We start from the raw sequence: 19,772 nt of genomic DNA on the forward strand, positions 1-19,772 counted from the left end.
TAGAAATCCCATCAAATCCTGTACCTGGGGACGAGCCTCAGTCTACTGAACCTGCTAATTGCTCTTCAGTTCTGTTTGGCAGACTTCGGACACAGCTGGTTTGTTGACAATCAAGTGACATACTGGCTGACTTTGCTTGGTGTCAAATTGACCATAAAAAAAGTCAGGAAATGAATAAAATGTTCCGTTTTATATTTTAAATTGTGTAACATGTTATATTTTAAATTAAAGCAATGTTAAAATGTCCACTTTTTGGTACTGATGACTTCTGTTACTTTTTTCGCTGAAAACTGTTATCAGTGCAATCTTTGATGCCAGGATTCTTGTGTAATGAGCGTCTCACAGAGACCAAACTTCAATATTTGCATTGACCATTCATATTATCTCAATACTGTGCATCGTGGGTTACAGTTGTTATGTTTCAATTTCACAGCAATTTTTTCTCCTGGTGGATTTTGCTCTCATTTTATTGTTCATAGTTCTGACAACGTGATGCAGAGTGATCTTTAAATGGAACTCTGTGATACATCTTATGGGAAGAAAATGTTTAACTTCATTCTTACCAATGAAATGTGCTTTCAGAGTTTTTCCCAGACTCTTTGGTACAACCGTGCACCAATGTCTTATTTTTACCTTAGAGACAGAAAATAACGTGAAAACGCCGCGGAAAAATCAATATACAGTATTCAAGTGCAGGTGTGCTATTATGGCAACTCAAGATGGCCGCCGGTGGCTTCATTTCTGGCGTTGTGAGTATGGCGGCATAAGTAGTCCGTCTATTAGGTACGTCCGTGTTCCGAAGAGGTTTCTTTTGCGATGTTTGACAAAACGTAGGTATGCAGGATGTAGTGCTTGGGCAATTTAAAAAATGCATGAAAATATTAGATCTACTTAAAAAATTTCGACTTGCCTCTTTTAAAGGATAGATTTTTAAAAACTTGCGTTCAGTGTCCTGGGGAAGAACTAGAAATGCACACTCGTTTCCTGTTGGATCATTTCCTGTGAAGAATAAAAATACACTTTTACCAGTCCTGCTAGACCAGTTATGTCTAGCTCTCGGTGCGACAATGAAACCCCATTTTATTTAAAGGACGTTGTCGTTTAAGTTTTTGTTCATGAATAATAGACACCTTCATGTCCAGACGGCCGGTGCTGGTGAGCTAACTAGCCCCGGTATGTTGTGTTAGCATCCAGGCCAGCAGCTACATTTCTTTGAAAAGCCATCTAATGAACTGTAGGCCTCGGCTTACTTGTTAACTCGAGGCTGCGGTGTTACTAAAAGTTGATTCTGTGACAACGTACAGTGAATGTTAGTTTGTCGTAAACTGTTTCGCCACAGTTGTATTGCAGCAACAGTTAGCCCTGTTAAGATTGTTTATGTTAGTTTGACAGTTGCTGTTTTGCGACCAACGTTCTGATATCTAACTCAGTTTTAAACAATGGCCCTTCGCTTTTTTTAAGTAATATTTTTTCTTTAAGAAACGTAGGCATAGAATTAGGGGATGGCAGGCCAATCCCAATAGCAGCACTGTTGTGTGTCTAATATCTGCGGCGCAGCACATATCTATTTACTGTCTGTTCTACTATGTTTCTCCTTTAACAGTAGGTGGCTGACGTGAGCTAGTATGTCGCTGTCGCTCCCATCCACCGACATGCTTGAGACACCTCCGGGATATCCATTTGAGGAAATTAATTATGAGGACATTGAAGTAGAGGAGGTAGGGTGCATTTATTAGTGTGATATTATTACTATTGTCCAAAGTTAACACCCATTGTAAACATTCTATTTTCAGGTAGTCGGCAGAGGGGCTTTTGGAGTGGTTTGCAAAGCCAAGTGGAAAGGCAAAGATGTTGCTATCAAGACCATTGAAAGTGAATCTGAGAGAAAAGCCTTTATTGTTGAGGTACACACCTTAGAGTGCTGTTGCATCTTTTTAACTCAATGTTGGATACTCACATTGTCGTGTTTAACCGGATTAAATAGGGGCCAGCGTGTAGGGCCTCCACTTTTTAGCATTTCCGATCTACAGAGGAGCGATGCGGGAGGAGGTAGAAATATCAAAATATTTCTACCTCCTCCGCATCGAAATTAGGTTTTTTAACCTCCTCATCCATTTAAGGGTCACGTCATTGCCATGCGTAATAAATGAATCATCTGAATGGCTGAATTACTACGATCATCATAAATGTCCACTTTATGTTTCATGTTTCAAGTAGGCAAACATTTAACTCAAATATAAAGTCAATACTGTTACACAAAAGCACTTTGCAGATTCAGGGATAACTGTCAATCTTACTCCCAAGCAGTTTCTCCTGTCTGCGCTAAGTGCATATTGGGCTTTTGACGATATATAGGTCGGACACATGCGACCTGTGAATTCAGACTGAGGTCACATTTTTAAAAAATCAGATCATATCTGATCGAGGACCACATATGAAAGTGACACAGGTCAAATTTGAAAAAATCGGAATTGAGATATCCAGATTTCGTAAAAAAAATACAGATACTGATCACAGATATGGGCAAAAAAAATCATATTTGGGTTGCATTTCCCTGCAGTCTGAACAAGTTGTTTGTTGCTCCAGAATCCAAGTTGCCCTGGTCAAAAAATGCATGATTGAAGCAGAAAAAAACATATCAAACCGTACCCTCCATGATAATTGGCACCCCTGGTTAAGATGTGTTAAAAGCCTTAAAAAAAATAAAATGTTTGTTGCAGAAGCATACTGAAATTTTTAGAAAATATTCATCAGACATGGAATCAAACTTCTATAGATATCTGGGTCCCCAGATCTCAACCCCAAGTTTGGGGATGAGAATAGTAAAATTCAAGAAAAACAGGAGATGGAACGTTTTTGTCTTGAAAGCACAGAGAAAGTTGCTGTGCTGAAGTAATCAGATGGCATTACGCAACTCTCCATGTGAGGACGATAAGTACCACGGAGATGAGAGAGAGGACCTGGCCATCATTCTTGGTCACGTTCTGAAGAACCCTTAAAAGATCTGCTGAAGTGTTATTCATAAAAAGTGAGAAGATTGGATGAGTTGTACTTTTTTTTTTTTTTTTAATACTTGATGTGGCCCAGAGACACCCAGACTCTTATCTTCAGCAGCACTCATATAAGTTTAGTTCGATATCCCTGATTTAGAGAGATTGTGCAAAGAGGAATAGTCAAAGGTCCCGCTTACTATATTCTTATGTCTAGTGAAACATTATAGGAGAATATTAGTTGTTGTTTTGTTGGTAAAAGGGAGCTGTACAAAGTATTATCAGTAGTATTAATAATTGTGGCACAAGTGATTTGATGTAAAAGACGGATTTCTTAATGTCAGATCCCCCTTCCTCGCCGCTGAATAAATCCACTTGAATTAAAGGTTGGATTTTCTTCTTTTGGAACATTTTTATCCTCCATCCACCCATCCATTTTCCGATCCGCTTTCTCCTCACAAGGGTCGCAGGGGTTGCTGGAGCCTATCCCAGCCGCCTTCGGGCAGTAAGCGGGGAACACCCTGAACCGGTTGCTAGCCAATCGCAGGGCACACAGAGACGATCAACCATCCGCGCTCACACTCACACCTAGGGACGATTTAGAGTGTTCAATCAGCCTGCATGTATGTTTTTGGAATGTGGGAGGAAACTGGAGTACCCAGAGAAAACCCACGCAGGCCCGGGGACAACATGCAAACTCCACACAGGAAAGCCGAAGCCGGGATCGAAACCACAACCTCTGCACTGTGAGGTCGACGCGCTAACAACTGGTCATCTTATATTGTGTAGAGAAAAAAACTGTTTATTAGAAGCTAAACAACACATCTTAACCAGTGGTACCAATAATTATGTACCGGTAAGTCACTCCGGTCACATTATTTCTGGGAAACTGATTTGACAGAAACTGAGACCAAGTCCAGGAGTGTTAGGACTCGCACCCAGAATCCTGGTTTCCAAATTGTAGGTGTGTTGAGAAATACACTGTATGTGCGCATTCATTCGCTCTGACAGTTTAGAAACTCAGAGCATTGTTCAAATGTGTTGTTTGGTTCCTCAAAATGCCGCAAAAAAGGAGTGCCAGAGCCCAGTGCATCTGGAAGTAGAAATGGAAACAGTTACCGGTAACATACAGTCGGCTGCGTTTGGAAATGAATGGTAGGCGAGTGTGCTCTGCTTCTCAAGGCACACACTCTTAGAGTGATGTAAGAGCGTCAAGAGTGATTTTCCGAACGCCCCTGTTATTGACTGCTGCGAACGCGTTTCAGTTGGATGAAACTTCGCCTCTCACTTTGGAAAAGTTGTTTGTTTCAGTTTTAAATACAATACATCCTGATTTATATCGCGCTTTCACAACAGCTGCAGCTGTAACAAAGCGCTTAACAAAACAGTTAACATAAAGTAAAATAATAAACAATAAATTGTTCACCTTAAAGAGAATCCCGCTTCGCATTGTGGCCAAAGCTTGAACTTCTATTTCCTGTTCTTGCATATCGTCCACCCTCTTCTGGTGGGTGTCAAATACTGTCGATGCTTTTTCACATGCGTAAGAAGGTGGACACCAGTGGTAACACACCAAAAGTATTTGGCAACCACCAAAAGAAAGTCAACACGATAAGGAATTGAGGATTTTGGGCCTACGTCCGAACTGTAATTTTAATATCTACAAGTCACATTTGTGTCTCGGTTGCAGAATCAGACAAACTGTAGAAAAGTGTGACTTATAGTCCAAAAAAACAGCTTTGCTGCTATTTTCCTTACAATATTTGTATTATCAATTATTAGTATAACTTAAGTATATTACCAATTTTGACTTGTATTCTTCTGTCTGCAGCTACGGCAGCTTTCGCGGGTAAATCATCCTAATATTGTGAAGTTGTATGGCTCCTGCAGTAATCCAGTAAGTTCACAATTATTTTTAAATTACTTATTGTTGTGTTGTTCTGGTCATTGGTCATTATATTTGATAATAGGAGTGCACCGAAAATTTTTGCCGAAAATGGCACATATGTTCATTTTTGGTTTTGATCCAAAATATATTTTATCAACAAAACATGACTCAAACGCAGTATTGTGATAAGGCAAGCATGCACCAAGGTGGTGAGGTAGTATGTGAAAATGTGCAATTCAATAGCTTGCACTTATGCTGAGGTCAGACGACACAAATACAGGCCAATATTTTTTGTTATTATGTTTTGCTATCATTTTCTTTGGGGACTTGACACACAAATGGAAAACAGTATTTTTGTGTTATTCATAAAAAAAAAAAAAAAAAAAAAAGATTTTGTTAAAATGTACTGTTCCAAATGTTTATGCGCAGCAGTGTTTCAAAACATACAGGTTATAAAGGACGAAAAAGAATCAATCGTTTGTTCGATTTGCAGCTTTACAGAGGTTGTATTTGGTGAAGTCAAAAGCTATTTTTATCAAAAATATCTTGAAGTAAAACCTAAGAACTTGCAGTTTTCATAATGGCGGTGCCAGATGGACACATAAGCCCACACCATCGACACTGTAGATGTAGATTCTACAGTAATAGGCAGAACAACCAAATGCTCTTCCAATAGATGACAGAAGGTGCAGCTACGTACTGACTTTTTATGAATCATTTTTGCTAACTGGTGTGCCGTGACATTTTTTTTGGATGGAAATATGTGCCTTGGCTCAATAAAGGTTGTGAAACACTGGAGAAAACTATTGATTAAAAAAGTAGTGAATCACATAATTTGCATACATTGAATGCAAAAACTTGTGAGCAACCATCAAAACATCTTTATTTTCTTTCTACGGCCAAATGGATCTGACAAGTCACCGAAAATACATATCCGATTTATATCCACATAAGAAAGGCTTCTATTTATATCCTCATTTTTTTTTCAAGTCTTGGCAAAGAGTTCTCACTTCAGTGCATTCCTAGTTGATGATAATCAATAGAGTCGAGTCATCCATTGTGAATGAAGAGGAATGGGTCGGTTACTCAGAGTCAAGCAGCTGCTCCTCCACATTGAGAGGAGTCAGATAAGGTGGCTAGGGCCTATGTTAACGATGCCCCCTGGTTGCCTCCTTGGTGAGAGGTGCTCACTGGCAGTGGACCCCAGTGATGACACAGGACACTAGAGAGACTGCCACCCAGCTGGCCTGGAAACGCCTTGGGATCCATCCTGAAGAGTTGGAAGAAGAAGCTGGGAAGCGGGACGTCTGGGCTTCCCTCTTAAAGTTCCTTCCAGCACCACCTGACCTCAGATCCATTGTAGAAAATGGATCCATGGGTAAATGTAGGGGTCAAATTGTGTTAATTACTCAACCATGTAAAACAATACATTTTAGACCCCTAAGTGCAGTATCGTGAAACCACGATTTTTATTTTCTCAAGGTTATCGTACAGCAAGAAACTGACACCGGCCCATGCCTACTTGTGATCATGTTTTGTATGAATTGATTAAATAATGCCGTTATAGAAATTGGAATAATCTGACGCTCCTCTTTAGGTCTGTCTTGTAATGGAATATGCTGAAGGAGGATCGCTGTACAACGGTGAGTTTACACTACGACATAACTGTCAAGTGAGAATTCCCCCGATTTGTTGTCTGAGTTACGGTTTACAAGTTGGATCATTTGTCAGTCTCAACAATGTTGTGATGTCCTTTCTCTCACTCGTACTGTATGTAATCAGAGTAGGGGTTGTAATCAACAGCAATATGCAGATATGTTGTGCCTCAAAGTTATCTTGCCGAATCAAGTCAATCCAATTTGTGTTGCCCTTATCAGCAAAAATCTCAAAAGACTCCAAAGGCCCAAAGACGAGCAACATCCTCTGATGTAAACCTCCCAAACATCCAAATTTTCGACAGTAATCCGTTCCCTGATTAGTAGGACAAAGGCATGTAAGCGCAATTTTCACCCCATTGAACATAATGTGGACAGAGAAACATTGACACACAATTCATCAATCAGCGCATGGACATATCCACATGCACGCACGCCAAGATGAGCAACAGCTGGATTGTCACCGAACATGAAATCGAAACACACAGACACACAGAGTTTTTTCCTCTCCATTTCGTACTCCCAACCCTCACAGTCGACTTGGGAACAGTCCGCTGGCTCCCGGTCGATCGCGATTGATCTATTGGGCACCCCTGCCTTAAAATCAGAGGTAATTCGCTGACTATCTTCGCGCTTAGTGCCATTGTTTGCGCATGAGCGGTGATTCAGTTGTCATCTGACTGGTTGCCCTTTATGTCAATCAAGTAACGGGATTGATGATTAACTGACATCGTGAATTCTCCAGTGCTTGGCGCCTGTTGTTTGAATGGCAGCGCCCCCGTCGAGGTGTTTTCGACGCTTGTCATGTGAAAGCCCGGGAGCCGCATGGAACCAGCCAAAGAGCCGCATGCGGCTCGCGAGCCGCAGGTTGGCCCCCACTGCACTAGATGGAGCTATATTAAAGGTAATACAATACAATACAGCTTTATTTACACAGAGCTTTCACAACCGCTGCGGCTGTAACAAAGCGCTTTACAGAACAATTAAAGTACTATGTCGAAGAATTCAGAATAATGATCCATATATAAGGCACATCGGATAGTAAGGCTTTTGAGAAAATTGAATGTTTTTAGGTGCGCCTTATAGTGCGGAAAAATATGGTATTCACGGGAAAGCAAATTGAAAAATGCAATTTCAATATAACATTGCCGGTTTTTTTACATTGTGTTTTTCAGTTGATTTTCACCTTTGATTTTAATACAAACTCTTTCTACACCCACTCTCTGTTTTTCAGGTTTTTGCCAAGTTTAATTGCATCGCCAGCAAAAATATTGAAGGGGACTTCTGCGAAGCTCTTGACAAGCACACACCATGCTTCATTGATCTGTTCAAGGCCAACAGTGCATAAGTCTTAAAAATGAGCTCAACTTTAAAAATTTTCAGCAATTTCCCTCCTTTCCTCCTCCAAAAGGAGACCCGATTCAATAACTAGTCCTGTGTGCTTTTTCTCTGCACAAAGCGAAAGAAGAAGCACTCGACTCAGTCGCAGTCGACGTGCTGAATGTGATTGAAGATGGTCAAATCACATTCAAATTCATTCAGGCAGTCATGCTTGGATTGGGAAACAAAACCCTCCCTTCCATAACTGATCACTCTGCAGAACAAGCGAATGGTCTTTGCCATTTTAAATTGCTGAGTACAGACTTGCAGGTTTGTGGGAAAAACAAAACAAAACAAAAAACAAACAAACAAAAAAAAAAGCACGGTTTCTGTTCATAGTACATGTGCAATATTCAAGTGTAACTTTGATAGTGTTTGTATGACAATGAGTAATTTGATAATTGACAGTTGATAGTTTTTGTGAGAAAGCGATGTATCTTATTTTAATGTTATCATTGCTGTGCATTAAACAACATGAAATGTATTCATATTTATTTATTATAGTGGACGACCCGGTGGTCGGATGTCATCAGATTTCATTCAGAAATGTGACACCAGGATAATCCCTCTGAATCATTGTAGACGCCAGTTCACTGAAAATGATTAGGATGATTAACTTAAAAAAAATAAAAAAAATAGCACCCCCATCTCAATTGGGAAGGGTGGGGGTGACACATGGATGCACGGTCGTGGTTGCAAGGCTGTCTATAGACTGCGCTGTGTGTCACAAGGCGAACCGGGGAATGAGGGTGGTTTTTTTTTTTTGTTTTTTTTTTTTTTGGTTGGGTTTCTTTTTTGGTGGGGGCACACTTCTGGTGCCCCCACCAAAAAACACCCTATCCCTACCCCACCACCCCGATGCCTCTGCAAATTTTGTCACTAAAATTAGACTAGATCGTTCACTCGGCAAAAACACGAACTCGTGGCGCAGTGGTCTAATGCCATGTTGGTTGGATCGATGCACAGGCAGACACATTCAGCTCTCCGCAGATGTGTGTGGTGGATGTCATCAGATTTCATTCAGAAATGTGACACCAGGACAATTCCTCTGAATCATTGTAGACACCAATTCACTGAAAATGATTAGGATGATCAACTTAAAAAAAATAAAAAAATAGCACCCCTTTCTCAATTGAGAAGGGTGGAGGTCACACATGGATGCACGGTCGTGGTTGCAAGGCTGTCTCCAATTGTCCACATCACATTCACGGCCTACTACATCATCAGCAAAGGGAGATTTTGCAGTTTTTTGGACCCCAGTGAGTCTTTCTGTTTCCGCACTTTTAGGAATTGGGTACTCGGGTGACTGATTTTAATGCATATGAGTAATGCTGCTATGTTTGGTCGGGGAAAAGAGTTTTTCCATCCCACAACGACGCAAACGCCGATGCCTAATTCTACCTGTGCAAAGTATACCAAAATACCAATAAGAAAACTCCGTCCATGCACACAGTTAGACTGGACTTTGCGCTTTCATCAATATATGTCAGCCATCTTTAAAAATGGCCGCTGCGGGTGTATTAAGCTACTGATCTTCAATATCGGCCCAACCTTTTTGAATGCTTGAGACATACGGCTACTCAAAAATCACAATGGGATGTATTCATTCGCTTGATCCCAAAAGCTCAAAATCGGCCACCTGGCTTATGGTGATAACCATAACATATAAATATACCAAAAATATCTGTAATAGCACAATAGGCTGTGCGGTCAGCCACTCAGGTCAGCGGCTGACCACACAGCCTATTGTGATTGCGGGCAGCCGTTGAAACTCATCAAATGATTTTTTGTTCGTTTGTTAATTTTTTTTTTTTTTTTTTTGTTAATAAAATAACTTCTGACAATGCTGCGCTGCGCGGCTGCCCGTGTCACCTCTATCATAAAACGCCACTGGATTGATGATTTTTTGGAACAAAAAAAGAGATAAAAATGAACATGCAACACTTTCTCTAAATCTCAGGAACTCTTCAAATAATCACATCTAAAACTGTGCTAGGAAATCACAATGCTCCATCACTCCTGAGCTATTTTAGAGCAGTCTTGCAGGCTACTCGGGTGGGTTTTGGGGGCTACAAGATCTGGCCTCATGTTGGTGACCCCTGCTTTAATATATCCTCAAAAATGCATTGCAATTATCAAATTTTTGAAGTGATCTAAATGCTGCTGACAGGAGCAGCATGGAGTAGGAAAGCCTAAATTATTAATTGACAACTCCTTTTGTGGTGTATGTTCAAATTGTTTTTGAAACAATTAAGGATCCACCAGATGTATATGAAAGTGTTTTGTCAGACCTGTGCATGTCTATTGTTCCTATGTTTTTCTGCTGTCATTGTCAGGGTCGTGACTTCACTTTCTTGTTTGTAGTGCTGCATGGTGCTGAACCGCTCCCCTCTTACTCCGCTTCCCATGCCATGAGCTGGTGTTTACAATGTTCCCAGGGTGTGGCCTATCTCCATGGCATGAAACCAAAGGCTCTGATCCACAGGGACCTCAAGCCACCTAAGTATGCCCCCCGTCATCTCACATTGTATTATTTGCTGTTTCATTGTACCTCATACCAGTGGTTCGAACAGTGAGACCCACATTTTCACATGGCCAGCAAGTCATGAGGCAAAAAAAACGAAACAAAACAAAAACAATGAAAAAAAAAAAATATATATATATGTGTGAAAAACCTATACTGTCTTTTCAAACTTTGAATATAGTTGACCCCTGCTATTCACGGTGAAGGGCGATTGGGCAGGTCCGCAAGTGACGGCCCTTGAAATGCATTGGAAAAATAGTTATAGAATTCAAAATTCTTCAAAAACTGCTGATAAGCAATCAATATACGTTTTCCATGAAAAATGGGAGGGAAAGAAAACCAACCTACAATCCCTCAAACAATTCAAAAAAAATACATATTTTTAAATTGGTGAAGATGCAAATCTGCGAATGCCGAACCTTGAGCATGTGGGGGTCGACTGTACATTTGCAAGCATTTTAGAGCACGTTAATAAGAAAGTTAACCATGTAAAAAAAAAAATGTGTGAAAATATATCCATCCACAAAACGGACAGGATCTCTGATTGAGCACAAACTGAGGAGAAACAGAAATGCATTTATAAATGTGTGAAAACACACATTAAAAACGACCCACACCTGATCATATTTCACTCTTGAAACACCCCTAGGTGACATGAACACTTTACCGACTTGGCCGTATCTCACATTTGGAAAATGTCATCACAAAACAAAACGGGATGGCCGACCTGATTGTTTTCAAACTTAAAGCTTTATTTATTTTTTTATTTTTGTGGGAGAAACCATTTTTGACTATTTAAACCTGAATCGGGTAAGATGCATCTTTCCAAATGATATGAACACATGAAAATGTTATCCAGAAATTGACTTTAATTTAAAACAACAAAATATATGCAGTGTTCCTTCACTTATCGTGGTTAGTGGGGACCGGGACCCTGTCGCGATAAGTGAAAAACCACGATGGAGCGTTGGCTCCCCCCTAGGAATTATTGTGTAAGTTTATGTGGATACCCAGCATGTTTATATGTAAAACAGTATGTATACTTTACATATTTGAGACAAAGACTAGAGCAGTACACTTAAATCATTAATTATAAAACATTGTACAGTAATTAATATTCATCAGCATTGCCTTTTGAGAGAGACAAAGACACTTGTGTTACTCACACTTTACGCCGCTCTGACAGTGTAGCCACCGTTAGCTTCCAGCTAGCTGCTGGCCAGCTATCCCCGCTCAGCCGATGTGTTTATGATAAGCCAATTAATCGGTATTGATGAGGAGGAGTCAAAGAGAGAAGTGCTGCTTTTTTCGGACAAGCCAAATCACATCCTCTCTTTCTCTCTCGCTCACGCTCACTTTTGCTTTTGCTTTTGCCCGAGCGTGTCCACCCCCCGGCCCCCAAGCCATTCACGTAGCAAACACAACAGTGTGAAGAGACACTGATCAGAGTCCACAGCTTAACTAGACACTGATCAGAGAGGCAACCACGTGACGAGACACAAGGGGAAGGTGCTGGGCGGGGCTGCGAAGATGCGCGGCCAATCAGCTCAAGGGATAAATCCACTCGTGCTGTCATTGGTGGACGTCGCACTGGGAACCAATCACGCGTACAGCGCTGGGAACCAATCACGCGTACAGCGCCGGGAACCAATCATGCATACAGCCATGTTCAAAACCTCTGAGTCATTCGGCATTTTTTTCTGAATACTGATAATGATCCCTCGCTACTTCGCGGTTCGTTTATTGCGGCTTCAGTGCATCGCGGATTTTTTCAAGCATAAAAAAATCTATATATATTTTTTTTCAATATACATGGAGTACAGTACTGTATATGTTGCTCTATGTGACTCGCTGTTGTTTTGCAGCTTCTCGCGGACCGTTTGCGGACTTTTTGCAGACTTTTAAAAAATATATATACCGTAATTTCCGGACTATAAGCCGCGACTTTTGTCACACACTTTCAACTCTGCGGCTTATTTCATGAAGCGGCTTATATAAAGACTTTTCTAACGGCCGCCTGTGTACCGTCTTTCTTTGTAAATATCTCATGTTACAATATGGGCACCTGCGGCTTATACACAGGTGCGGCTTATGTGTGTACAAAATATTTTTTCCCTTTAAAAATGTAGTGGTGCGGCTTATAATCAGGTGCGGTCTATAGTCCAGAAATTACAGTGTATATATTTTTTTTACCTGTATATGTTAATTGGTCGCTACTTCGTGGATTTTCGTTTATCGCGGGTGGTTTTGGGGAAAAAAAATCCAATGTAGTGAAGCCACGATAAATGAAGCATGATATGGCGAGGGATCACTGTATCTCTCAAACAGGAACCGTTCCTACTTAAAATTGTATCCAGTTCATAGATAACAATAAATAATAAGCAGAACATTGATCCTGTAACTTATGAACAGCTCAATGACGCCTTATATGGAGACAGCCTATTTTTTTCCATCTATATTTCCTCTGAGATCTTGCTCCTGTGAGGAGCGGTTTATCGTTGACTGCCGCAGAGTAAAACTCTGAGCAAGACATGTCGTCGTTGAGTCTCACACTGAGCTCACCTTTCTTTCATCAGTTCAACACATTTGTTTCACACACCTGTCCACGTAGTCATCATAAAAAGAGAAGATCCTCTCCACAAACATAGCGGAAGAGAGGATGCTGAGGACTGCTGCTTTGATGTTGGGATGTTCAGCTTTCGAAAGGACCTGCATCCACCTCACTTCAGTTCCTTTTCTCTGCCAATTTCTCCTGTTGGCAGGACGCGTTCTTCATATAACAGGTCCATAGAGATGTGCAGCCTACCCAAAGAGACGAAAAGTTGTCAATTATAGTGGTCCAGGGGTGCCCAACCTTTTTTGACCGAAGATCAAATTTTCGGCCTACTTTAACCTGTTCGTTGGCTCACCATTGCCATAGCACATTGTATTGTTTAACTTACCTGAGAAGTGTGATGTTGAGGTTCGGAGTTGGCTAACAGCGAAGCACAGATGAAATTTCTTTCCTCTCTCCTATATTTTGTTGTTCTACTTCTTCCATTCATAACTTTGCTGCTGTGAATTGGGAATTTCTCCATTGCGAGACTAATAAAGGTTTTCTTATCTTATCTTAAACCAGAAAACAAGAGGAGCCGCTGTGGGTGCCCGCACCCCTATCAAAAGAACAGTTAACATAAATGACAAAATTATACAACACAACACATAGGACACAGACAGAACGAACAAATCACATTTGAATGCATCCTTTCAAGACTGACATTTTTCTCATTTTATGTGTGTTCATACTCGTGCGTTGTCCTTTTTAGTTTACTGCTTGTGGCTGGTGGCACCGTACTCAAGATATGCGATTTTGGAACAGCCTGTGACATTCAGACTCATATGACAAACAACAAAGGAAGTGCAGCGTGGATGGCTCCGGAGGTATTTGAAGGCAAGTATTTGGCTTTTTCCAAATTTGGGAAACTGTAATTAAGCATTGTCTGACGACAGCATGCTTGTCAAATGTTGGTCGTTTTGTTGTCACACAAAGGCAGAAAGTAACTGATAACAATGGCATATCTGCTTCCTGCTCTAACGCGATGCAGATGCTTTTGCTGCTAGCTCTCGCCCGTGCTTACATCTTTTTTGCCAATAAGCTTTTTCTCCATTTATTTATTGATTTGTTTATTTATTAATTAATTACATGGCAACAGTGACACCAACACACTTTGATATCTCTGGGACTGTAATTTTTTTCAGATAGGCAGCCGCAGCCAACACTGCTATTAGTGACAAGATGCCTCTCGATTCCACTGAAGACTATTAAAAGCGTCTTCACAAGATGGCACTATTGGAAACAAAAATGTGCTGCCTTAAATTGTATGTGGTGGTAAATCGACAGTTGAAGGATGATACCATTTTACAGAGATGTCAAAACAATGGACAGGAGCAGGCTAACAGACAGTTACTTAGTTCCACATCGAAGATAGATTCAAACTGATGCGATGGCAAATCAGCCAGTACCCACCCCTGGATTTTGCCAGGAAAAGAGCCGACAGAGAGAGGACAACAGACAACTGGCAGAACCAAGCATCAACTTAAAGCATCAAATTAATGAGGAGTGTGGTTTGCCTGCGCTGAATGCCTCTTCAACCCAAAGGATGGAGCAGCCATGGACAATGACTGCGTCAAAAATTAATGGCAAATACATAACTACTCGGAACATGGGCATCCAACTCAAAACAGATTTGGTCCATTTCCACAATATACTGACTCCCTGAAATAAAATTCCTGAAATCTATGTAACTTAAACATTCCAGATGAAGTCAACCGATGGGCCTTAAACACTGATTGGGGACAGAGCTCTAAGTGATGTAAAACACTTTTGCAACAAGAACACCACCAAAGTGTTATCTTTCATCAATTACATGACATCCTATATTTCGGAGAAAATGAAGATCGCTATTGAGTGCCCAACTGAGAAATCTGTTCTCATCCAAACCGGAGTCCTGGGTTCCCCGGGAAACAAACTATGTAAATAGAACAGTTGTTTTACATTTACAGTGGCCTGGGGCCACCACATGAATGAGGTGGGGCACCGAAGGTTTTCTGGCCAGTACACATTTCAGGAATAAATACATTGAAATCAACATGTTTTTTTTTTTTAATATTAAAAATCAATATTTTGAGTTCTTCTGTGCATCTGGTTACATTTTTAAATAATAAATAAAATTAAATATAAAGCCAAGCCAAGCCCCCTCCAAATATATATATATATATACACATATGCGTGCGTGCGTGCGTGCGTGCGTGCGTGCGCGCGTGCGTCAAACACGGTGGTGGTTGCGTCATGTCTGGAGCAGGGACAGGAGAAGACAGTTAAAACTGGTGGGATGATGGCTGGAGCCAAACTAAGGGCCATTTTGGAAGAAACCCTGTTGGAGCCTGCAAAGCACAATGATCCGAAGCATCAAACAAAATCTACAATGGAAATTATTCAAAACGAAACATCTGCAGATGTTAGAATGGGCACGTCAAACTCCAGACCTTAATCCGATTGAGAATCAGTGGAAAGATCAAAAAATTGCTGTTCACAAACACTCTCCATCAAACCTATGAATAATTTTTCATACCACACTTTCTTTTTTTTTATTTATTCCTTAAAATATTTTAAAATACGATACAAATTTTGTTCCACTTCATGTGTGTGTCCCTTTTGGTGTTAATTCTTATACGTTAAAGCCTGAAATGTGGCCGAAGGTCACAAAGTTCAAGGGGCCCGTCACACTTGAAGGCCCCTGCATTTATTCCCGCTGTCAATCTCAAATCCAACACGGGCAGTTGCTCGGCCTGCGATTGGGTGAACAAGTGGAAGCGGAAATTAGCCACACAACTGGTGTGGTTGAGATCAGCTTTTCTTGCGCAAACAATTTTGGCATGATTACAAACCACAAACCACTGTATTTTAAATATGCGGCATTTCCTTTTGTTATTCAAACACTGGAGCAATTGCTCACAGCAATATTGATTTGAAACCTCTTTGCTTTGTTTGAAAGTGATCCTTTTCCTCTGGGTTTCTAGGTAGCAAATACAGCGAGAAATGTGACGTGTTTAGCTGGGGTATAATTCTCTGGGAGGTGGTCACACGTCGGAAGCCCTTTGATGAAATTGGAGGACCAGCTTTCCGTATTATGTGGGCAGTGCACAATGGTGAGTCAGAAGGATGGTGACATCAATATGGACATTTTTGGGCCACTCCCTTGATAGTCGATTATAATGTAGACTTTGATTTTATTATTTCAGTATCAGTTTATCTTACATTTAAAACGTGTTTTTGCTATTCCGCGATCATACCAATCTCCTTTCTTGAATTACGTGTGTTCTATTTCAGGGACAAGGCCACCTTTGATCAAGAATTTACCCAAACCTATTGAGAATTTGATGACGCGCTGCTGGTCCAAAGACCCCTCTCAGCGGCCTTCCATGGAGGAGATTGTGAAAATCATGACTCATCTCATGCAGGTAAAATGTTACTAAGTTCATCCATCCATTTTCTGATCCGCTGATCCTCACAAGGGTCCCGGGGCATGCTGGAGCCGATCCCATCTGTCTTCGGGCAGTAGGCGGGGGACACCCTGAACTGGTTGCCAGCCAATCGTAGGGCACACATAGACAAACAAACATTGGTGCTCACAATCACACCTAGGGACAATTTAGAGTGTTCAATCAGCCTGCCGTTGAAAATTAAAGTTTACTGACGTAGCCATAAAAAAATGTTGCTTTATTTATCTGACCATATTGGAATGTATTTGTTAGGTTTTCAGTCAATTAAATTTGGTTCAATAAACAATATGTGGTCATTTTTAAAATTTTCAATGAACATTCGATCAGTCCGGCCCTCGGCTTGCAGCAAAATTTTTTGTCTGGCCCTCCGTCCATTTGACTTTGACACCCCTGATTTAGAGTGTTCAATCAGCCTGCCATGCATGTTTTTGGAATGTGGGAGGAAACCGGAGTACCCGGAGAAAACCCACGCAGGCCCAGGGAGAACATGCAAACTCCACACAGGAAGGCCAGAGCCGGGATCGAACCCACGACCTCTGCAATGTGAGGTCGACGCGCTCACCACTGGACACCGGGCCGCTCTGTTACAAAGTTTTCATACATTTTCCAAAGTTTGTCTTTTCAGGTTCTCAGGTAGCAGTGTTGTGAATAAAGTAAAATTATTCTAATGTATAGATTTGACAATTTATATTCCAAGGCCTGGATAAGCTGGTTCGCATTGCAATTTGCAAGTCCCTATTCATGTTTTGCGCCTCAGAGAGACACATCGAAAAGCATAACTGGAAGCGCACGTAATGCGCTTACGTCACAGAAGCGCAGGAAGTTGGAGGCGGAAGTGAACCTATTCTGTGGATGGGGCGGGAAGATGACATAAGTGTAGGAGTTGCTACTGATAATATGCTTCAGTGTGGCACTGACACTTGCGGTTGAGACAATCCATGTTGGTGATACACAGTCAAGGGGATTTATTACTCCTACGGGATGGGTAATATCCAGTACCAGCAGTTTCACAAAAGTGGATCGACATATTACCGGGCCAATGCATTGGAGTCGGCAAAGGGCCTGCCCAGAAGAAGAGAAAGCGGGGGAGGAGGCGAGGCTTGAGGCAGAAATACCTTGGCCAGAGATTCAAAAGCCCTCCGTTACCTTCTATCCTGCTCGCCAACGTCTGGTCAACAAACTGGACGAGCTTCATGCCAACATCTCGCTCCAGTGGCCGTACAAGAATGTGGGATTGATATGAATATTGATATGAAGTAAAAATGTTATCCTGTACTTACTCTTGCCTCTGATGTCTGCTTGCAGTACTTTCCAGGATCTGAAGAACCCCTGCAAACGCCATATCAATATTCAGATGATGGGCAGGGCAATTCTGCAACGAGCACGGGTACAGCAATAACTTTCGCTTATGTGATACCATATACACTCACCACATGTCTGAGATTAGCGGGAATATATTTTTCAATTGGCCAGATGTATAATGTATTGTCATTTAACACGATGCATACCAGGATTTTGAATGGACCTAGACACGCCAGAACCGTCATTTTGACGGCTTGCACTCTGTTGCTCTCCGACAGATATCATCCCCTAAAATGATTATTACTCGCTGCTTGACTGTCGAAGAATGGTATTTTATGTATTACTCTTCTGTTGTATCATTTAGTGTAATTATCTCCTAAATTAATGAGAAAAATAATGCACTGTAAAAAAAAAAAAAAAAAAGTACACGAAAAACCGGTACAGTGTACATTGAACCCTCACTATTTGGCTGTTTCCCGTATTTTTTTAATGCAGTTTTTTTAATGTTTTTTTTCTTTCTTCTTTTTAACAGTGCTTTGTGTTTTGCATCCCGATTGGCTAAGGGACTGTAGACCCATGTCAACAGTCAGCAGTTTAAAAAGTTTGTCTTTGTAGTGCATACAGTTGAATACAAGTCGAAAAGCATATGCAAATCATTGTATTCTGTTTTTAATTTACACTTCCGCAACATCTCAATTTAATTCAAATTGGGGTTTGTCAGTGGAATTACAAATACTGTTTCAGTGGTCGTAAATAGTCAAAACTGTCAGAAAGAAACGTATCGGGAAGAAAATGCACAAATTCAATATTGGGTCTCGAAATGCATCAATAATCTGGAATTGATTGGAAGTGAAATGTAGACCCCGAAATCAAAATGGAGTCAAGTCTTGAGGTGTCAATAGATTCCCACCCCTAGTAAAAACGTACAAAATCACAACTGGGGGTGGCATGGCTCAGTGGTAGATTGGTCGTTTCCCAACCTGGAGGTTGATTGTTTGATCCCCGGCCATTGCAACCCTGTTGAAGTGTCCTTGAGATAGATACTGAAACCGCAGTTGCTCCTGGTGCTGCGTCACCTGTAGGTGAATGAGCTAACAGCGTGAAGCGCTTTGAGTAGAGAAGCGCTATACAAGTGACAGCCCTTTAACCATTTACCAACTGCATTGGCAACAGCATAGCTTGGCTTTCAGACCAAATGTAGCACAATTACCAGTCTTCAATGACTGCAGTCAAAAAGCGGCGGTTGCCTTGAAAGACGCAACTCATTTTCTGCCATGCATAATGCGGTGCGGTGCGCCCTATATATGAAAACAGTTTTAAAATAGGCCGTTCATTGAAGGTGTGACTTATAATCCGAAGTGCCTTATAGTGCGGAAAATCCGCCGCATGAAATGAGACTTTTTATCTGGACTCTCGAGGAGCATAAAGATGTTAACATCTCGTTAAATAATTTACTCGATGAATATTTTGTTTGTATGATAGGTACGTATTTCCACCTCATATTTCTTGAGATTTTCTTTTTGCCCAATCATCATCATGTGACTTTCAACTATGTTGTTTTTGTTTTTCTCTCCCTCAGACGGACACTGTTCTGTTCTAAAGAAATCCGGTAATCAAAATGTAAGCAACACGGGAGCCGTTCCTTTTCGTCACATGCCGCAACACTTGCCGCCGTCTGTCGCCGATGACAAAACAGTTTTGCCGTGTCAAGTAACACGTTTGCTGCGTCACCTGTAGGTGAATGAGCTAACAGCGTGAAGCGCTTTGAGTAGCGAAGCGCTATAAATGTGACAGCCCTTTAACCATTTACAACTGCATTGGCAACAGCATAGCTTGGCTTTCAGACCAAATGTAGCACAATTACCAGTCTTCAATGGCTGCAGTCAAAAAGCGGCGGTTGCCTTGAAAGATACAACTCATTTTCTGCCATGCATAATGCGGTGCGCCCTATATATGAAAACAGTTTTAAAATAGGCCATTCATTGAAGGTG

At 41.1% G+C, this 19,772-nt stretch overlaps 1 protein-coding gene and 1 long non-coding RNA gene across 2 annotated transcripts in view; one reads left to right on the forward strand and one right to left on the reverse strand.

The window, feature by feature from the left end:
* Positions 1–983: 983 nt before the first annotated feature.
* Positions 984–19,772, forward strand: part of map3k7 (mitogen-activated protein kinase kinase kinase 7) — a 28,018-nt gene continuing 9,229 nt past the window's right edge. The window contains exons 1-10 of the mRNA XM_019859222.1: positions 984–1,173; positions 1,604–1,718; positions 1,794–1,904; positions 4,822–4,887; positions 6,476–6,521; positions 10,278–10,416; positions 13,743–13,867; positions 15,997–16,125; positions 16,307–16,437; positions 17,785–18,021. Coding sequence (XP_019714781.1) covers positions 1,626–1,718; positions 1,794–1,904; positions 4,822–4,887; positions 6,476–6,521; positions 10,278–10,416; positions 13,743–13,867; positions 15,997–16,125; positions 16,307–16,437; positions 17,785–18,021 — 1,077 coding nt within the window. The 5' untranslated portion in view covers positions 984–1,173; positions 1,604–1,625. The remainder of the gene's footprint in view (positions 1,174–1,603; positions 1,719–1,793; positions 1,905–4,821; positions 4,888–6,475; positions 6,522–10,277; positions 10,417–13,742; positions 13,868–15,996; positions 16,126–16,306; positions 16,438–17,784; positions 18,022–19,772) is intronic.
* On the reverse strand, positions 5,738–11,830 carry LOC109509366 (uncharacterized). Its single transcript, XR_002166927.1, has 2 exons — positions 11,604–11,830; positions 5,738–6,220 (listed from the first exon to the last, which is right to left on the reverse strand). It is a non-coding gene; the product is annotated as an uncharacterized LOC109509366 (long non-coding RNA).

The sequence above is a fragment of the Hippocampus comes genome, unplaced genomic scaffold (assembly GCF_001891065.2).
Source record: "Hippocampus comes isolate QL1 unplaced genomic scaffold, H_comes_QL1_v1.1 scaffold26, whole genome shotgun sequence".
NCBI lineage: Eukaryota > Metazoa > Chordata > Actinopteri > Syngnathiformes > Syngnathidae > Hippocampus > Hippocampus comes.